The sequence below is a fragment of the Fragaria vesca genome, linkage group LG6 (genome assembly GCF_000184155.1).
Source record: "Fragaria vesca subsp. vesca linkage group LG6, FraVesHawaii_1.0, whole genome shotgun sequence".
Lineage (NCBI taxonomy): Eukaryota > Viridiplantae > Streptophyta > Magnoliopsida > Rosales > Rosaceae > Fragaria > Fragaria vesca.
The window spans coordinates 8,263,948-8,283,396 of NC_020496.1; the positions used below are offsets into that span (position 1 = coordinate 8,263,948).

Below are 19,449 nucleotides of genomic sequence, written 5' to 3' on the forward strand. Positions count from 1 at the left end.
GTATATATATATATATATATATATATATATATATATATATAAGTGCACCCAATATTTCAATTTTCATCACATTTTTTTCTGCTTTGCCCCTGTGTCTATTTATACCCGACACATCTTCATAAAATCATACCCATCACCTCTCTCTCCCATTACCAGATTTTTGTTTCAAGAACAGAACCATGATCGAGAGTAAACAATTAATTAAGGATGATTATTGTTCACAAACTTGAATTGACTCAAGACTCCACATTAAATTACAAAACAGAAAGATCATGGATTCTAGTATACAACAAGAGAATTCGAACCATTAGACAATAAATTCACAAACAGAATTAGAGGACGAAACAATGTGAGAGAGATGCAAGAGAGCTTGAATTCGCAACGCATCTTCAACCTCAACCTCAATTTTTAGTCTGAAGCTTTATCAAATCTGGGACAGTCTGGGTTCATACCATTCCCCTAAGGGCAACTCCAACTGTGGAGTTAAAAACCAAGACCAACCCCTGAAATAAAAAAAGTTATCTGCAACAGCAAAAAAGACTAGGAGCTGACCTTAATAATATAGCCCCAAGTGTCATCTCAAGTCTTATATTCAGGAATTTTCCAAGACCAGCCCTTGTGGGCTCCACAGACACACCTCATATGATACAATACTTCAGTGTTGGAATAGTGAGAATAACACCTCTATATAGCACCTCATTGTTGGAGAAGGAAAATTAATGAAATATGAATAGTGCCACAAGGGGTGCTAAAATGAGAATAACACCTTCAAATAGCATTTATTGTTGGAGTTGCTCTAACATGAATTTAGTTTCTCCTTGATCAGCATTTCTTTTGGTCAAATTCTCCTAAATCAGCTTAATTAATAATCAAATCATCTATCATATATTTTTGTTGGGCTCCCTTGTTCGAATGTTTATATGCAATACAATTAATTTCTAACCAGAAGAAGGAAGAACGATGAGAGACATAGGAGAAGTTCCACTAAAGCAAGATTCAAATAGGGGTAAAATTGGCAAGAAAACTAATGCTGGGTACATTTAATGCTGGGTACATTTAGCAACACTATAAATATAGGTGTGCATGACCCTTCCATTAAGGGATATGGGTCAAATTGGCAAGAAAACTAATGCCGGGTACATTTAGAAGTTTGTTGGGTACATTTAACAACACCCTATAAATATAGGTGTGCATGACCCTTTTATTAAGGGATCCATTTTTTGGGTTTATATGAGGGGTCACATTGTTAGCCATTGGATTTGGTTTAAATAACTAGATAGTGTTTGCAATATGAATTGGGAATTTTATTGAGCATTGACTCGCTGAAAAGATTAGGGATTAGGAGTTCTGGGTTATAAGGGTGAGAGAGGGTTGAATTCCTAGACACATTTAATTGCAGCCCTTCAATCTTGTTAAACTAAATCCAATGGCTAAGAGTGTGTTCCTCATATAAATCCAAAAAAGGGACCCATTAATGAAATGCCCTGTATATGTGTTACACAATTTTTTTTCTCATTAAGAGGGAGGATTCAAAATTTTGATTGCCAATATTTAATTTATTACGCAAAAATGACAATGGAGGCGACGAGTTGATAAGAAGTTAGATGTGGAACTCTCTTACTTAGGTCTGATTCACGTCGATGCTAATTGGAGTTAATTCTCAATCTATTCTTAGTGGTCAAGAAGGAGTAATAGTTTGACAAAATCTCCTTATACAAATTAGCCTATGTGCTTAGACAATCTTTAAAAAACCGTGTGATCTTACAAAAAAAAAGGTCCATCTTTGATTTTAAAGAATGATTTGATGTGGTATAAATTTTAGCCATTAACACGTGACATAGAGTGATAGAGTAATGTTTTAATGGTGCCACGTATAAAATTTTTGTATATGAAAAATTATTACATAGTTTCAAAACATATTACATGTAGCGGTTTCAATTAACATGACTTTTTTTTTATTATTTTTATTTTTTATTGGTTATCTGTTTAGTTTTCCTTTTATTCCTTTACAAATTCATAGCCCTAAAAAGTTATAGGACATTGTAGTGATCCGAAAGCAAATAAGTAAAGTCCCGAACCAACACAATTGTCCTATAATAAAATCAGGTGACTCGTCACTGTCTTTCATCTCTCATCTCTACAAATGGAACCGGAACTGGCCGAGGACACCGCCGCCGTCATCGGAATCGAAGCGTCTGAAGACGACGCCGGAAGCGGGAAAGATGCGGCAGCCAAAGGCGAAAAGGGTAAGAAGCGTAAGAGCAGAGTGAGAGGGGTTTGGTCTCAGGAAGAAGACCGAATCCTGAGTCGGCTGGTGAGTAAGTTCGGGGCCAGGAATTGGACCTTGATCGCCCGCGGAATTCCAGGACGGTGCGGCAAGTCTTGCCGTCTCCGGTGGTTTAATCAGCTCGACCCAATCCTTAAGCGCAAGCCCTTTTCTGGTAATTAACACTCCCCCTAAACCCTTTTCCATTTCTTTATCAATGTATTGTTTTTCAGTTGTTATCTGAAGTATGAATCTTTGGAGTTGTTTCTCTTTTGGGTTTTCGGAATGATTTGGTTGGCATTTTCGGATCTTGAATTTGGGTGTTTTCTGTTTTAAGGAACACTGAGATTAGCTCCAATATAATTCCTTTTCTCGTATCAATATTTGTGAACAACTCAGTAATTGAAAGAAACAGTTTTGACAGTTGATTCTATCTGTATTATGTAGCATTGCCTTAATGCTGTTGAATTCTTGTCATATGATTCATAGGTTAAGTAAAGTATGCTGCAATGCCTAGAAAATAGATATCGATGTCCTAGATATCGAGATGTTGGGGCATTTTAATCTTCTGGGACAATGTCCACAGACTGGATTTACATTACATTTCTGTGACACATGTTCAACAAGTACTCTAATTTCCTTCATTAAAGTAGCCTTCGATATTAAGTGGTAGCCAATTTGTATTAGAGCTGTGGATCATGAATACGAATTTTTGTTGAAAATCTATTTCCAAGGTGTCATTATTGGAAAAGGATTGGGTTTAGTCTTATATTCAGAATTTCAGATATCATATTCACCAGCACCACTGGGTAAAAGAATCGTTTGAAATGTATGATAGCTGTGCCACCTGAAAGAAAGAGATTTTTGTAAGGAAGTTTCTGGAATTGTGGTATTGTTAGCAAAATATATCAACAGAGATTGGTGCAAGATGTGCCATCAATTTGGCTTCTAGCAAAGCCTATGCAGTTAGCTAAGTTGCACTACATCTTTAACAGGCTAATTCCGCTTTTTATTTGACAATTACATAGTAACTTGCTGTGTGGAATAATGTTTTATGGTCGCAAGCTTGTTTTACTGCTGAGATTTGGACTGTGTGTTTGATGCAATTGAATCATGCAAGACTAGCTGTAGAGAAAAATAGAGAGCTAATAAGTGAAACTTTCTTCCCACTTTGCTATGTGAAGATAATGCTGGTTTTGTTTTCAATTTTCCTTATAATTCATACAAAAGGCACATCTGAGTTGTTATGTGTATATGGTTAGTTGAAATACGCAATGTACTGAAACCTAATAGCATATCAATTCTGAGTCGAATCAATACATGTTGTCCAGTCCTTTTTTGTGAATTTATGTTTACATCATTCTTCCCTGTAAAAAAGCTGATTATTGTGAATTGTTTCAGCGGAGGAAGACCGGATGATAATTTCAGCCCATGCAATCCATGGAAACAAATGGTCTGCAATTGCAAAGCTTTTACCAGGGAGAACAGATAATGCCATAAAAAACCACTGGAACTCCACACTACGGCGTCGGGATCCGAACAGATTGATGTCAGAATTGGGTATTGAAGATGTTAGCTTGGACAAAAGAAAAGCATCTTCTGAAGAAACACTCTCAAATGGCGATGTCAATTCATCTAGATCTACAGAAGGAAAAGAAGTCTGTTCTCTAGAGTATACAGATGATCAACATGAAGACAAGGTATCAACGGATGGTCAGTATAGTAATGAAGCCAGAGAACCACGCACGCTTTTTAGGCCGGTTGCACATGTAAGTGCTTTTAGTGTATATAATCATTTAGGTGGCCAGGATCCTTCATCATCATTCCAAAAGCCAATTCCAGTTCAAGGACCTCTGGTTCAAGAAGTGAAACTGGATGTTGGCATTTGTAAATTGGTCGAAGGAATTTATGGTGAGCAGTCGGTGCCTGATCAGTGTGGCCATGGTTGCTGTTGCACACAGAATGGCAGGACTACTGGAAACTCTCTGTTAGGACCAGAATTTGTGGAATTCTCTGAGCCTCCCTGTTTTCCAAGTTTTGAAATGGCTGCAATTGCCACAGATATAAGTAAGCTTGCTTGGCTTAAAAGTGGTTTGGAGAGTAGTAGTGGAATGGTAACAAGTGATGCAGCTGCTAGTAGACTCTCTCATGGGTCTCAAGGGCAATTTGGACATTCTGAGGAAAGTCGAATGAATCGTCTTCTTCGTCAGGAAAAGAGAAAGGATAGGTTAATGGGCATGAAGACTAATGTGCTATCAACCTAAGACTGGCACACTAGTTCCTACAATCTGAACTTGGAACTCATGCTGAGGGTGCTTCTTAATTGCATTTTACTATATACCAAGAAAATTAAGATACTTGCTTCCCTGTCTGAAACTTATTGTTACAGCTGAGAGTTGACTATATGGGAAGGACTCTACTTGTTCTAGACTTCTCGCTTGGGTTCCTGAATGTTGTACACTTGTACTCAGAATAGCTGATGCATAAATGATAAGACTGCCTTCATTCGGAGGCTGGAGGCAAAGTTCTGGTACAGTAGTATGATGCGCGGCTGGAAATTCACAGGGCCACATTCTATAGTGACAATGAAACTTGTCAATTTGGGTATTATAGTTCTCTTGGACTCGAGAAAGAGATGTTTCACTTGTAGCGGCTGAAGGCTTCAGATTTCAGAAACCTGTTTCACTGATCCATTCATTCCATTGTTTCTGTTTGTTGTGTAACCATATAAATCATGTTGGTCTATACTCTATATAATCAAAGTTGCTATAGTACTCCACATCGTTTTTCTATTGCTCATAAATGCTTTGGAGAATCATAGGCTCTGGCCGCCCTGCATTTCCAGCTTCTTAACATGTGAAAACTCACCTGCTACCATCAAAGAAGTTAAGGGGCTGTTTCACAGTGGTTTCAGAAGTACCAAAAGCATTTCCGAAATTCGGCAGAAATGGTTGCTGCTTTTAGGAGAAGCATTTCAGATGGTTCCACAGGAAGTGCTTCCCAGCTGCATTTACAAAAGACACTCGAATACTTGATGAAACTTTTCAAATGCTTCTATAAAACAAACCATCTAGCAGAAATGTTACTGGGGCAAAGCACTTCCCACAGAAGCAAAGCATTCTCAGATGGGTGATGAGTGATGACCCGGGACATGATTAAGTTCATTGAAGCTCAAGTTTGGCGCCAAAGCATGTCATGCGAGATGACGAAAGCACAGAACAAATGTAGACCCCAGAAGATGGATTATATGTTTTATGTTCATGTTTATGTTGTCCAGACTCCAGACCAGACCCGTAGCTTTATGTGCAAGGTAGCTGTCGCCAAACTGCTCCAGTCAGATATTTAAAGAAAAGCTTTGTTTTGGGGCAGTGGCTGTCTGACTGGTAAAGAAGGAAAAGGCACAGGAAAACCCCAAATGGAAGAAGATAGATTTGGCAGCAACAGCCCCACCATGATATTGATTACTTGCTCCAATTTCAATTCTAGGATATGAGAAAGTGGGTCGGTTCCACCTACACATGCCAAAGAGATTAAAGGGATTCAAATTATGGATTTATGGATTTGGTGTTGTTATTATTGAGCTTCAAATTATGTTCTTATGGTAGAAAAGCTCTGAGATTTGTAATCAAGGATGACCCACAGTACAAGGAGGATTAGGAGATTAAAGCAAAAGAAGTAAAGTAGGAGAAGGAATATGATTCCAACTCCATTGCTGATTATGTATCTAGGGCAATATAGTGATATACGTTTGCATTGACCCCTTCAAAATCGAGCACAAAAATACTTGAAAAATGAAACGAAAAAGAAATCAAATTGGCAGGCAATTTGTTTCACTTCTAGCATAGTGATATATTGAGTGTGTTTTGATGTATTAGCTTGAATTTTGACTTTTAAGTTTACTTATTTTAAATTAACGATAAGATCGTTGTCAATTATATTTTGTAAAATTTCAATATGTCTCACCATAATTGATTGTATTTATCCCATTTTTGGTCTATTTTAGAGGTAGATCTCGGCACCAACCAGATTTGGATTGTAGCTCTTTTCATTGTTGTAACACATTTGCTATCTTTGCACTTGTTTATTACAGCAAAGACTTAACTTTTGTGTTCTTCACGCAAAGGCAGATTACATAAGCAACACTGACCTAGAAAAGAGTTGGTCCACCTCCAGTCAACTGCATGATGATTCTGAAATTTACAGAACAACAACAAAATAATCTTTGAACAAAAAAAAACTAATCAGGTTATATTCTTTAATTTCATGATTTTTTTTATTAATGGGTGTGTGACAATTAAGGTAGATACTGACATGCACAGACACACTGCTGCAACTACTAGCTTGTATAATTGAAGTACAACTGAAGTATTGGTTAACTGGAAGTGATCAAGTAGATAGAGTACAAGCAACACTGCTTATATATTCATTTCCTTTCTGACACCTTGCCTCTTCTTCTAAAAACATCTATATTCTTTCCTTGCAGTGCAATGTTGTCCAAATCTATGTCCTTAAAAAGAAACTCATGTCCATCTATGGCGCCGATACTCTTTTCTATCCCGAAAATAATGTTTCTGTTACCATTAAATTCATCTAAAATGCTCTCTAACTATAATAAGGATTTCTCAAGTTTACAAACATATATTTTAAATCATGTTGGTTAATTTTATACGATAACCTAAAATTTACTATTCTAATTGTGTGATGTAATGTTTTCTGTTATGTATTGTTTTGATTTTTAATTACACAACATAATACGTATCAAAAGATAAAAAAATCAAAATTGAACACATAAAAAACTGAATTTTCGTAAGTCTTGATAAGTTATCCTCTCTCTTTCGCTCCACACCACGTCTTTCATGGACAAGTTTCTCACACAAGCTCAAAACTACCACCGCCGTACAGAATCTCCCTCACGACAGTATTTAGTATTCTAGTATGGCACTAAATATTCCACTCAATCCATTTTCTTTTCTCATTTTCTTTCTCTTCCAAAAAAGAAAAGAAAAAACAATGGAAATTGGAGTTGTCTCTATCAATGTAATCTCTCTTCTGAGATATAATCAGTGCACCCACTGCACGTTTCTCTTCCCACCTTCAACTGTCCCCAACTCTCTCTCTCTCTCTCTTGGGCTCTGCAACCCTCTGGCCTCTGCAACCCTTCTTAATCTGATCAAACCTTCTATATATCTCTGCATTCATTTTCCAGTACCAAATTTCAGACACTAATGGGGTTAGCACCACACCTAATCCAACATCCACTTCTTTAAACACCCCAAAAGAGCTTAAAGCTTTAATGCTCCAACTCTTTCTTCCTCTTGTTTCAGCTTCCGGGTGTTTCCGTTTTGTCCTCCAGAAATGTCAGGAGTCGATTTAGAGCGAGGCGGAGCTGCTCAAACCCACCGCCTGTCCTTCTCCAGGAGTGACGTCAGCGGCGACGGGAGCGTCTGCTTCTCCGACGCGGACGACGGGTCGTGCTACTCGCAGTTCTTTTCGACCAACGGCGGGTCGTACGACGAGTACAACTTTGCCGCTTTTGTGTCTGATCCTGCGGAGGCCGGAGTGGTCGGGGTAACGTCGTCTTCGTCGTCCTCGGAGGAGTCTAGGAGAGACTCGTCGGTTTCGGAGTGTTCGGTCCATGTCGTGGAAATTGAGGTTGGGGCGCCGGAAATTAAGGTGCATTTGGATAGAGTAGAGAGAGATTGTCGGATTTGTCATCTGGGCTTGGAAAGTAACAGCCATGAATCCGGAGCTCCGATTGACTTGGGCTGTTCTTGCAAAGATGATCTTGGTTCGGCCCACCGGAACTGCGCTGATGCCTGGTTCAAGATCAAGGGAAACAAGTAAGTAAAGTTCAAGTCTTTTCTGTAATCCTTTTAGTAACTTAACAACTTTGCATTATAAGTTCTAGTCTTTTCTGTAATCCTTACCTGAGTAACTTAACAACTTTGCATTATGCAAGTTTTACATGTCTTAGAAGTAAATTTCATTTATTTTTGGTAAATTTAGTTACCCATTTAGCAAGTATTTAACTTTTGCTGATTTAGTTCATGTTTGTTAACCCTATAAGTTAATTACCCTTACCCATGTTTCATTTATAGTACATTTCTTAAAGTTGAATGATTAGAAGGCTAATGTGATAGAAGATGCTGCAGAGCTTTTGATTGACAAGAGGAAAGTAGAGAGGATGATTATTTATTTTGAATAGGGGGAGGAAATGGACAAAGAAAAAGCAGAGGGTAATGGGATTGAATGTGCCCAAGTACAAATGATAATACCTTGCTGTTCTGTCTTTTTCTCAAATTGTAGGAATCTCTCCTCTGCTCCTTCAGGGATTCCTCTCTCTCTTTATGAACAAAGTGGAGACTTGAAATCTTATATATTGATTTGTGTTCCCAATACTGTTCATCTATTGGCAAAAGATCTAAAGATCACTGCTTGGCTGCCGACGCACTAGTAGACTATTCATAACTTGTATAGTTTCATCAACTTATAGTCTTGTATAGTTATATAGCTTCCTCTGTTCATATCATATCAATGGTACATTTCAGCCAACTTGAACTTTATTGGATTATTCGCCTAAAGTTTCTTATCCAGATTAGTAAAGCTTTTAGAAGATTTGCCATTGTGTCACTCCTAATATGAATTACCTTTCACTGTGCTACCTCTTTAATCTTACTTGTCCTAGGGATAAGGGGTTCCTTAGAGCTTGACATTGTTATTTAAATCCTTACCCACACATGGAGGGAGTTAGTTTAAATGAAATCTTGAAAGGCTTTATGATGAAACTTTGAAAATTTGTTGGTACATTCTAGTTTTGGTTGATGTATGTGCTGTGTATCAAAACATATAACATATGCAATCACCGTTCATCAATATCACGAAACAGTAATTTGTGATCAAAAGGAGAGTTGCTAGCTTCTCCATTCTCCTACTCATCCTAAAGTTGAAGTAGGGTCTTGACTTTTGGTTCTTTATAGTAGGTTTCTGGTTTTATTATGTGGTATTAATCAAAGAATCATTAGTATGTAACTACGTACTGACTTGAGTCTCCCATGGTCTTTTTCTAGGATCTGCGAGATCTGCCATTCAATTGCCCGCAACATTGTTGGGCCTAATGACATTGAGATGATTGAGCAGCTGAATAATGAAGCCGCTAGTGCCTCAGCTACTGCTGCAGTCTCAGCACCAGGGCCTTCAACAGAGACTCGAAGCTTCTGGCATGGTCATCGCTTCCTCAACTTCCTTCTTGCTTGTATGGTATTTGCTTTCGTCATATCATGGCTCTTTCACTTCAATGTTCCGTCATGAAATCTCAGCAAACAACTGAAAAGAGCCAACAAAAGAAGTGCAACAGAAGCTGCATATTTATTTTAGGATGATAAGTAACGCGTAGGTTCATGCCTTGCAGAGGTCACATCGATATCTGCCTCTAGAGTGTTTGTTGTATCAGTATCTGCCTCCTGTTCATAAGTTTAGAGCTTTTATTTAGCTTTTATCTGCCTCTTTTATATATTTAGTATTTCTCTCCGTGTTTTTTTGGGCCAATATTTTTGGTTTTCTTTGAACATTACGAAACTGCTGAATTGAATTGTATTACGGCATCGCTTCCTTCAGTAGTTCAGTGTATAATCGTACGGTGGTAATCGAGTCCGAAGAGGATTTCTCAACCTTGCTTTCTCTAGGTTTAATTATCCTGATCCATATAAAAAAGATTGCAATATATATCAACAAGGCAGGAAACTATCAAAAATAGCTAGCCTGTGGAACTTGGATATGGATAGGGCACAGATAATGAAGAGCAGCAACAATGCAGAGCTAAAAGTGATGGGACTATTAGAATTGCCCTCGGATATCCTCCTTAACATCCTCACAAAATTGCCAACCGAATCACTTTTCCTCATCCGAAGCGTTTCTAAGGCCTTGTTGAAAATTGTTGATGACCCCTCTTTTGCTAGACTACACAACGCGCATCCACAAGTGCCTCAACTTATGGTTTTCAATCATAAAAGAGAATATCATCCTAACGCTGGGGGGATTGAAGTTTTAGCATCTCTGCAATCTATCAAATACGATGGCGGGAGGGCCTTGACAAAAGGCCAATATGAAATTAGTGTCACCGCAAGGAGAATATACAACGCCGAGTACTCGTGTTACAAAATAGACTTTGTTTTCTGCAACTTGTTTTTCCTGAGAAAATGTTGTGGCGGAAGCCATTGCTTCTTAGTCAATCCTCTTAGGGGAGGAGAAGTTCTAAGACTTCCAACAGTGAATGACATTACAAAGTATGGTAAGTATTTCAATGTAAAATGGGACTGGTATGGTATGGGCTTTGATAGTCTATCAAACAAACACAAGATTGTTCGTGTTTCCAGAGTTTACAATAGTACCTATACAGAGAACTGTCTTGTTACCCAAGTTCTTGTATTAGACGAAAGCTCATGGCGAGAGATACCTTCGGTTCCTCCTGGTGGCTTCAATCGTAAGAGAGTATGTGCCAATGAAGACATGCATTGGTTAATTACTGGGAATTACACAATGAAGGGAAGTGAAGGAACATGCCACATAATTTCTTTTGACTTCTAGAGAGAAGAGTTCTACTGGACTCCTCAATCCTCATCCCTTGTTACAAATCTCGAACAATCACTTGAAGTTCTCAGACTTACACTTGCTTACTCTAAGAGGATCTATGGCCCTGGTGCGTACTTCATCTTCAGGAGGTGGGACGACGACGAATATTGAGATATGGGTGTTGAAAGATTATGATAAAAAAGAGTGGACGCAAGATTACACCATAAGCAGCAAACGTATTCAGGGTTCTTGCCATGAATGGGAGCATGGCATATATTTCAATACGTATCTGGGTAGTCTTTTTTGATCTCAATTGTTTTTCTGTGAATCGCATAACATGCAAGTATGGAGAGTATCCTACCATCCTGAGTTATACTAGGAGCTTGGTTTCCTTGAAAGAATATGGTAATTTGGTTGAAGCTGAACCATCAGAGTATGGAGGCCTGGAAAGTTATGGCAAATTGATTGAAAGAGAAGAACAAGGGTTTAGTTTATCCGATAGGCACGTTCTTACCCTTTCTGAGAAATTCTACCGAAAGGGAGTGCCTTAGTGGGATCAGGTGGTTTGGTTCCTTTCAAAAGTATAATGTGTTTCCTAGCTTGTTAATTAGTTGTTACGGTGGGAAACTTCCAAACATTTTATTTGTTAGCCTCGTTTCTTTTTTCTTTCTCCTTGCCACCCTTTACTCAAGTTTGAATTATTTTCAGACATTTGTATACACTATAGATTCTTTTGCTGCTTAATTCTAGTAGTGAGATGTCCTCAGTACATAGTTGTGGATCGACATATACGAAACAGATTAGAGGACAACAATACTACTGCATGGTTTGCAAGATACCACATCAACAAGAATTACAAGCAATTAGCTTGCAACAGATACCGCACTTCATTTCATCTCTAGCCTAATACCCTCAAATCTTGTAGCTAGCTTGTGGCTTGTTTTTTCTCCATATTATAAAAGATCTTAGATTTGATGGCTAAAACTTGTTTGCAGATGATTCAGATACTCAACTCTGCAACCAATAGGGTAACTGAAAAGTTTTGACTGCTTGGCTTGGCACTAAGGAAGAGTCATCAGGTCCTGGATTTGTCCAAAAACTGCAATTATTTTATACACTAAGTTGCAGAGCATAATACCGTATAGTAATAGCATCCCTTTAAGGCATGTTATTTTAACTCGAACTGACTGCAGTAAAATACCTATGAAATCAGGATATCCACATAAATTGTACTCATCAAAATTCCCGAAACTGCTGTAAGCAGAGTACTGAGTCTATCATGGCCAATATATGATTTGCTTTAACCACTTCCTGCACAGAAATGAGAGCAAGCGCTTCAATCAGATGACCTGCCTCGCTCACTTCTCATCTGTAGATGCCAGACAAAATGTTATTGCAGAAGTATAAATGCTAAAAATCAAAATGTCTGCAACTCAAGTATTGGAGTAAATTTTTCTTTTGTACCTGTAGCAGTCAGTGTGTCTCTTATACTCATAACAACAACACAAGAGCATCAAACGAACTTTGTCAATTTCCACCAGGACTTAATCCTGCAATGCTGACAAAGAGATCGATGATATTGAACTTTAGATGCTCCTGCAGATACAATGTAGGTGTAAGCTGATATGGAATCAACAGAGCAGTGAGATGCTAGGGGAAAACATCTGAAGAGATTAGAAGGTGTCTTACAACTTACACATAACTGCATAACTTGGGGCAATTTCACCTTGACTCATACCACCAGGAAGCTCTTATTCTCAAGTGTGACAAAATAGAGTCCATGAAAGCCCCTGTCTCAATGAACTAATAAAAAAGTACAGATGTTATAATTTCTTTAGAGACGCTTCAGAAACAAAACTCGTGGCTTTAGAAGTGACTAACTAGGATTTTGACATCAACAATGACTTTTGTAAATAGAGGAATACAACTTCACAATACGAAAAGAAAAGGAGTTACCATCAATTTGTGGAATAAGAGAAATCTTAGGCCACTCTGGGCCGCTCTCCTCTCTGCATCTCTCGCTCAAAAGGGGACAGTTGCCGATGTATAGCTCCTCTAGTTTAGTGAGGCGGTGCATAGCTTGGACGGAAGGCAGAAACATCAGATTCTCACAATTCCAAAAATAGAGGGACTCAAGAGATGCGAGGTTCCCAACCAATCTGGAATAGCCTCCACTCCCTCAAAGCAATTTATCGACAAATGCGTCAAAGACGTCAAGTGTTGAATCTGTTCAGGCAGAGACTTGAGCTTAGGCCACCCGTAGATTTCTAATGATTCAAGTTGTGGCAAAACGTGAAAAGCAGGGAATGCATTTAGCTCCTCCCAAAACGGGCCAATTGACAAGTACTTGAGACGGGCGAATGCTAACCCACTTGGTAGACTTGTTAATCTGGAACAATCACGAATCTTCAACTCACGGAGGGATGTGAGCTTGTCTAAACCTGGAACAGTCTCTAGATCAGGGCACTTCATTATTAGCAGTTCCTTAAGAGAGACAAGGAATTGAAGATCAATTTGTGAACTTTGACAGTTCAAGATTGTCAATCGACGGAGGGACGTGAAGCAGCCATGTAAAATCGGAAGAGACTCTTCTAGATTGCTTAAACACAAGGTTTGGAGACTTGCACTGAGAGTGTCAATTGGAATGGAGGTTACCTTAGGACACTGTTATTCTCAAATCAGCAAGAGAGGTGCAGCAGCCTAGCCCGCTCGGCAGGCTTGATAATTCAGGACACTGCGAAAGCCATAGTCGAGAAAGGGACGGGAACCCTTGAGATGGAATTGGAATGGACTTTATCTTTGTGCACTTCTGTATTTTCAAAATTTGAAGAGATGTGCAGTACTGTAGCCCCTCAGGTAGACTGGATATCTCTGGACATTCCTCGATCTCCAACTTTATAAGAGACAGCAGACCATTATCAGGTAAACACCTCAGCTTAAGACACTCTAAAATACTCAGTTGCTGAAGAGATGCGCAGCAGTGTGAGTCGGGAGGGGCAATACAAGTTAGCTCCGAACAATTGCCTATCTCCAAACATGAAAGATTCTGGTTGTTTTCTAACAACCTTTCCGGCAGACAAACAGGTCCCCTCACATTCCATATTGGTAGACAAGTGAGAGTGGTCAGACTATCACTTAGAATACTTGCTATTGCATTGCCTCCGCTGTTCATGTCTCCAATCTCCAACTTTTTCAGGGATGGAAAATGACTGGGAGCACTTCTCAATTGACTGCAACCGGTCAAGGTCAACTCCTCAAGGAAAGAGAACACCTCCACTCTTTCTGTTGGCACTCCCATCCATTCAATTAGGTTTCTTGCCTGCGTCATATGTAATGTTCTCAATGCAGGAAACAAAACCTCTGTATCATCAGAAATGTGATCATAACCATAAAACTCATAGCCCAAACACTTGAGGTTCTGCATACCCTCAATGCTCACATGTACAAGATTGGGCAAACGGCCGAGTGTTGGGACTCCTTCGCAGTTGATGCATCCCTGTAATTCAATCTCTTTCAAGTTGTTGGATAGCACTAACCATGATGGTAATTTAACACCCATGAAGCCATCAATTTCCAAAAATTCCAGACTAGAATGTGGTCGCAGGACTTCAAGTACAACTTCATTACTGTCAGCACAGTTGCTTGGCCGACTACACCCCCATCTAAGCACCAACTTGCGTACATGTTTCTTCTCCGCTAAATTTGCTTTCTCTGCTTCTTCTTTATCTCTCTTACATTTTCCAGATTATAAATAGATAAGGTGTCTTTCAGATGGTTTAAGCCACCTAATTCCCCAATTCGAGGACCCCTCTCCTTACCTACCTTAACATAAGGTAATGAACGGAGATTCGTCAATCTTTCCAAAACCCCAGCTGGAACTTTTACATTTTGACCAAAATAGACATGTCTCAAGTTGATCAAATTTGCAATTTCCATTGGAAACTTTTCAAGGATACGAGGCATTTTCAATGTCTGAAGGTTATAAAGCTGACCCAAAGATTTGGGAAATGCTTTGATCTTTGTTTTCATGACATTCAGATACCTCAAGTGTTTCAGCTTTCCAATTGAATCCGGTAACTCCTGAACATCTGTCTTGTATAAGTTTAAAACACGAAGACCTTTAACTTCAGGTGAGTTCATGCCAAGGACTGCTCCATTGAAAAATGAGGAGCGCATGTACTTCGACTTTGAAACATATATAGCAAGATCATGAACAAGATCGTGCATCTTGCATTTGGTTATATTACCAAAGAAATCCCTTTTCACATCTTGAAAAAATGTGTTTTGTAATAGAATATTGAAATATTCATTACCTGTATCCTCCATCTCTAGATCATATTGGTTGGGAAAAGGGTGAAGCCACCCTTGCGCCATCCAATGTTGGATTAAGTCATCCTTTTCAAATTCAAAGTCTTTGATAAACATTGAGCAGTACGCAAAACATTGTTTCAACGGTGGAGATCCCAGTTCATCAAAACTCAATTTCAAAACTGCTAATATTCTATCTTCTCCCTCAGATAAATCCCATATAACATTTTCCACAATTGATTGCCATCCTTCAAGCTTTTTGGAACGCATCATATTTCCCAACACCTACAGCAAAATTGGTGATGAAGCAAGTTAGATTTCTAAAATCAGTACCATGGCAAAGTATAACAATAACAAAATATACAGTGATTAGTCGTAGTGAAAGATGACCTAAGCACAAATGTTGAATTTTCTCTACTGCAATTTCAATAAGAAGAAGTAGAAACATGAAACTAAAACTTCAAATTAATCAATGTTATAATTTACATACCTTTGCTACTAATGGTACACCTCCACACTTTTTAGCAATCTCCCTTCCAATTTTCTCTTGATCTTCGACTATAGGAGGACTCCCAACTGGAATTGCTCTATCCTTCGGATATTAGCCAACACTCATCATCCGATAGTTTATCTAAATCACACCTTGGAAGGGTCTCCACCATTTTTGCAACTGTGTCACTACGGGTAGTGACAAGAATGCTGCTTCCTTGGGTATCATTGACGTTTACCAAACAACTGATCAATTCGTCCCACTTTTGTGTATCTTCGTTCCAAACATCATCAAGCACAAGAAGATACCTTTTCTCTTTCAATTCTTTTTTGAGAATTCTACATATTGCATCTATAGCTTGTACTGCAGCGTGTTCAGGTTTAAGAGACTCCAAGATCCCCCTCAAAATCAAGTTGACTTCAAAAGTAGTAGACACACAAACCAACATCTTTTCTTGGAAATATTGCTCTATCTTAGCATCATGATATACGGATTTGGCCAAAGTAGTCTTCCCAAGTCCTCCCATTCCCACAATGGCCAGAACTGATAGATTATTTTCCTGATTGTTGTTTGAGTTGGTCAAGGCTTTCACTACGTCTTCCACAACAGCCTTCCTTCCAATGATATTGTTTTCATCTGTTTTGAAGTCAGAGTAGGTCTCCCTATCGACATGGGAGCTTGTTACCCCTAAGGGAGGCCTAGCAACTAACCCAATGGTACTTGCATCTTTTTTCAGATCATCCATAGATGTGTTGATTTTCTTAATTTTATGTGCCATTTTAACACGAAACACAATAGGATTGGAGAGAGAAAAGAAGTTGAGCACCTTTTTCTTCATCTGGTTTCGCAGTTCCACCTTACGTCGAAGAAGCTCATAGCCGTAGTCATCTAACACATCATCGGCGAGATTAGCTATGTCTTCAAGCTTTTCTAGCCAGAGCTTCACAGCATGGCCCTGATCTTGTCGTGGATGTTCGGCACCTCGTAGCACAGCTTCAAGCATGTTTAGCGACCCCCGCAGCTTTGTTAGTTCTTCTTTAAATCCCCATACAAGAGTAAACTCTTGAGCGGCAAGTGAAGCCACTTTCATCAGCAATTCTTGAGCACCAAAAGTAAGAAACTCAGCCATGGATTTCTGCTCAAGAGAGTCAAGAGTTGAGACAGAGAGCAAACTATGCTTAAACGGCGAGTCGGGGTCCAACCGAATCAGCTTTCTTTTATACTTATCACCGACTTTATTTTAACGGTTGTGATTGATCGGTGAAGATTCCACGCTCCAGATCGCACCGAAGGAAAAATCTAATTTTCTAAACTATTTTTTATTGAGAATGATCTAGAGTGTGATTACTGATTAGATCGAAGTTTTAGACTGTGTACAGTATTTGGGATTGAACTTGTGAGCGAGTTGTAGAGTTGTGAATGTGAAATCTCCCTGTATAATGTTTAATTTTGGCAAGTTATCATTGTTGGGTGGTGTTGGAAATACGTTGCATTACGACAAGTTTTAGACCAATTGTTAAGTCTATTGCGGGTAGGGAGATGTAAAAATGGATTTTTGGTTATTCTGATTCTGTCAGGCCAGTGTGTTTGTGATCAAGCAAATTGATTAATCTCTTGTTGGACAGTAAAGTTAAGAGGGGATTAATTATAGTCTACTGTTTGACAAGTGAAACGGAACTTGGTTTTAGAGCATAAGTTCTTGTTGTTGAGCAATACTATGAGCTCAAAATGAGTCTTGAGTTTGTTTGCTTTTATGTATTGTGTACTGAGTTGGAATTGGGTGTCCATTGTAATTTGCTGCATTTACTATGCAACGAAGTTTTGATTAAAAGTAAAAATCAATAGTAAACTATATATTAGTTACTGACCAAATTTCAGTTTACAAATACATCTTTTACATATTATCTTATATATTTAAGGACAAAAATTAACAAATTAGGACAAATTAATGTCCACATGTCATCTGTCACTATATATTTTACCAAACTACCCTTCACTATATATTCTACTGCTACTATAGACGTACTACTGCCGTGTCGACGAGAGACGTGCTACTGGCGTGTCGACGAGAGACGTGCTACTGCCGTGTCGACATGAGACATGCTACTGCCGTGTCAACGGAAGACGTGCTACTGCCGTGTCGACATGAGACGTGCTACTGCCGTTTCGACATGAGACGTGCTACTGCCGTTTCGACATGAGATGTGCTAGTGCCGTGTCGACTGGAGAAGTGCTACTACCGTGTCGACCGGAGAAGTGCTACTACCGTGTCGACCGGAGACGTGCTACTACCGTGTTGACGAGAGACATGTTATTGCCGTGTAGGAAGATGTTATTTCCGTGTTGACGAGAGACGTGCTACTATCGTGTCAACAAGATGTGTGCTACTACCGTGTCAACGAGAGACATGTTACTACCGTGTCGACATGAGACGTGCTACTACCGTGTCGACCGGAGACGTGCTACTGTCGTGTCGACCGGAGACGTGCTACTGTCGTGTCGACCGGAGACGTGCTACTGTCGTGTCGACTGGAGACATGCTACTGTACTGTCGTGTCGACATGAGACGTGCTACTGCCGTCTCGACCAGAGATGTGCTACTGCCGTGTCATTTTGCATAAATTTATTTGAAAAAAGGGTATTTTAATCATTTTGCCTATAAAAGTCTAGATCAGATCTAGTACTATTAGTTTAGGCTTGAGCTTATGTCCTAATTTGTACAGAAAATATTGAAAGTGGGGTTTTTGAGTTTTTAAATTTAGCCATGTGTTATTATGTAATTTTCTCTTTTGCCTATGAAAGTCTAGATCAGAGATGTATTACTGCCGTGTCGACATGAGACGTGTTACTGCTGTGTTGACATGAGACGTGCTATTGCCGTATCGACCGGAGACGTGCTACTGCCGTGTCATTTTGCGTAAATTTATTTGAAAAAGGGGTATTTTAGTCATTTTTCCTATGAAAGTCTAAATCAGATCTGGTGCTATTAGTTTAGGCCTGAGCTTATATCCTAATTTGTACAGAAAATATTGAAAGTGTGGTTTTTGAGTTTTTAAATTTAGCCATGTGCTATTATGTAATTTTCTCAAAAATCAAAGTATTAGATTTTATTATCGATTAGTATTCAGAATCGAAACTAATCGTTGAATTGGTCGAAAATGCGTTTTAGCCTGGATTGGTGAAATGTGGATAATGTAGGTCAACTCCTACGTTGGTTTGACATTGTCGATATTTGAATATTTATGTCGATATAATGTTAACGACATTAATGTCGGACATTAGGAATTCTCGTGACCAAATAACTGAAGGTTCGTGACTCGTGGAACACGAGAGGAAAAGCGTCGGAATCTAGGTAGGGGATTCAAGACTTTTCTTGATTAATGTTTTTCCCATATTTTCTATAAATGATGCATGTTTGGTTTGGTTATATATTATTGTTGTTATTAACCAAACAGTGAGATTTATCTATGGATTGAGAGTGAGTGGAACATAGGTTTTGATCCCCTAAACCTCCGGAGGAGCCTTTATGGACGGAAGATTATCTTACATCCCTTGTCGAGTGACACTGCTTCTAGACGATAGGGCGTAAGTTGACGCTCTCACTACACTTGCTTATTGTACACACAAAAAGTGAGGTAAGTTGGTCAGTGGGTACAAGGAAGCCCCAAAGCCAAACAAACCCTGCTGTAAACAACAACATCCGACGTTTTACATGGCTGTTTGAACTCGGATCTTATAATCATTAGAGTCCACAGAATATGTAACTGGTTGTTCAACTTGTTTATGTTTACAGAATAAGTACGCATGTTAAGAGTTT

General features: G+C 38.9%; 4 protein-coding genes across 4 annotated transcripts; 2 read left to right on the top strand and 2 right to left on the bottom strand.

Annotated features, from left to right (window-relative positions):
• The first annotated feature begins 2,048 nt into the window (after positions 1-2,048).
• Positions 2,049-5,044, top strand: LOC101299596. Its single transcript, XM_004302631.1, has 2 exons — positions 2,049-2,441; positions 3,668-5,044. The coding sequence occupies exons 1-2, from the start codon at positions 2,144-2,146 to the stop codon at positions 4,528-4,530; spliced, it is 1,161 nt and encodes a 386-aa protein (XP_004302679.1). The 5' UTR covers positions 2,049-2,143; the 3' UTR covers positions 4,531-5,044.
• A 2,330-nt stretch (positions 5,045-7,374) lies between these two features.
• LOC101299878 lies at positions 7,375-9,881 on the top strand. Its single transcript, XM_004302632.1, has 2 exons — positions 7,375-8,106; positions 9,334-9,881. Exons 1-2 carry the CDS (start codon positions 7,622-7,624, stop codon positions 9,572-9,574), a joined length of 726 nt encoding a protein of 241 aa, XP_004302680.1. The 5' UTR covers positions 7,375-7,621; the 3' UTR covers positions 9,575-9,881.
• A 3,609-nt stretch (positions 9,882-13,490) lies between these two features.
• LOC101300750 (putative disease resistance protein RGA3-like) lies at positions 13,491-15,415 on the bottom strand. Its single transcript, XM_004305114.1, has 2 exons — positions 14,657-15,415; positions 13,491-14,564 (listed from the first exon to the last, which is right to left on the bottom strand). Exons 1-2 carry the CDS (start codon positions 15,413-15,415, stop codon positions 13,491-13,493), a joined length of 1,833 nt encoding a protein of 610 aa, XP_004305162.1.
• LOC101300362 (putative disease resistance protein RGA3-like) lies at positions 15,227-16,813 on the bottom strand. The gene is made up of 2 exons (XM_004302633.1): positions 15,633-16,813; positions 15,227-15,427 (listed from the first exon to the last, which is right to left on the bottom strand). Exon 1 carries the CDS (start codon positions 16,759-16,761, stop codon positions 15,730-15,732), a length of 1,032 nt encoding a protein of 343 aa, XP_004302681.1. The 5' UTR covers positions 16,762-16,813; the 3' UTR covers positions 15,227-15,427; positions 15,633-15,729.
• Between the last annotated feature and the right edge of the window lie 2,636 nt (positions 16,814-19,449).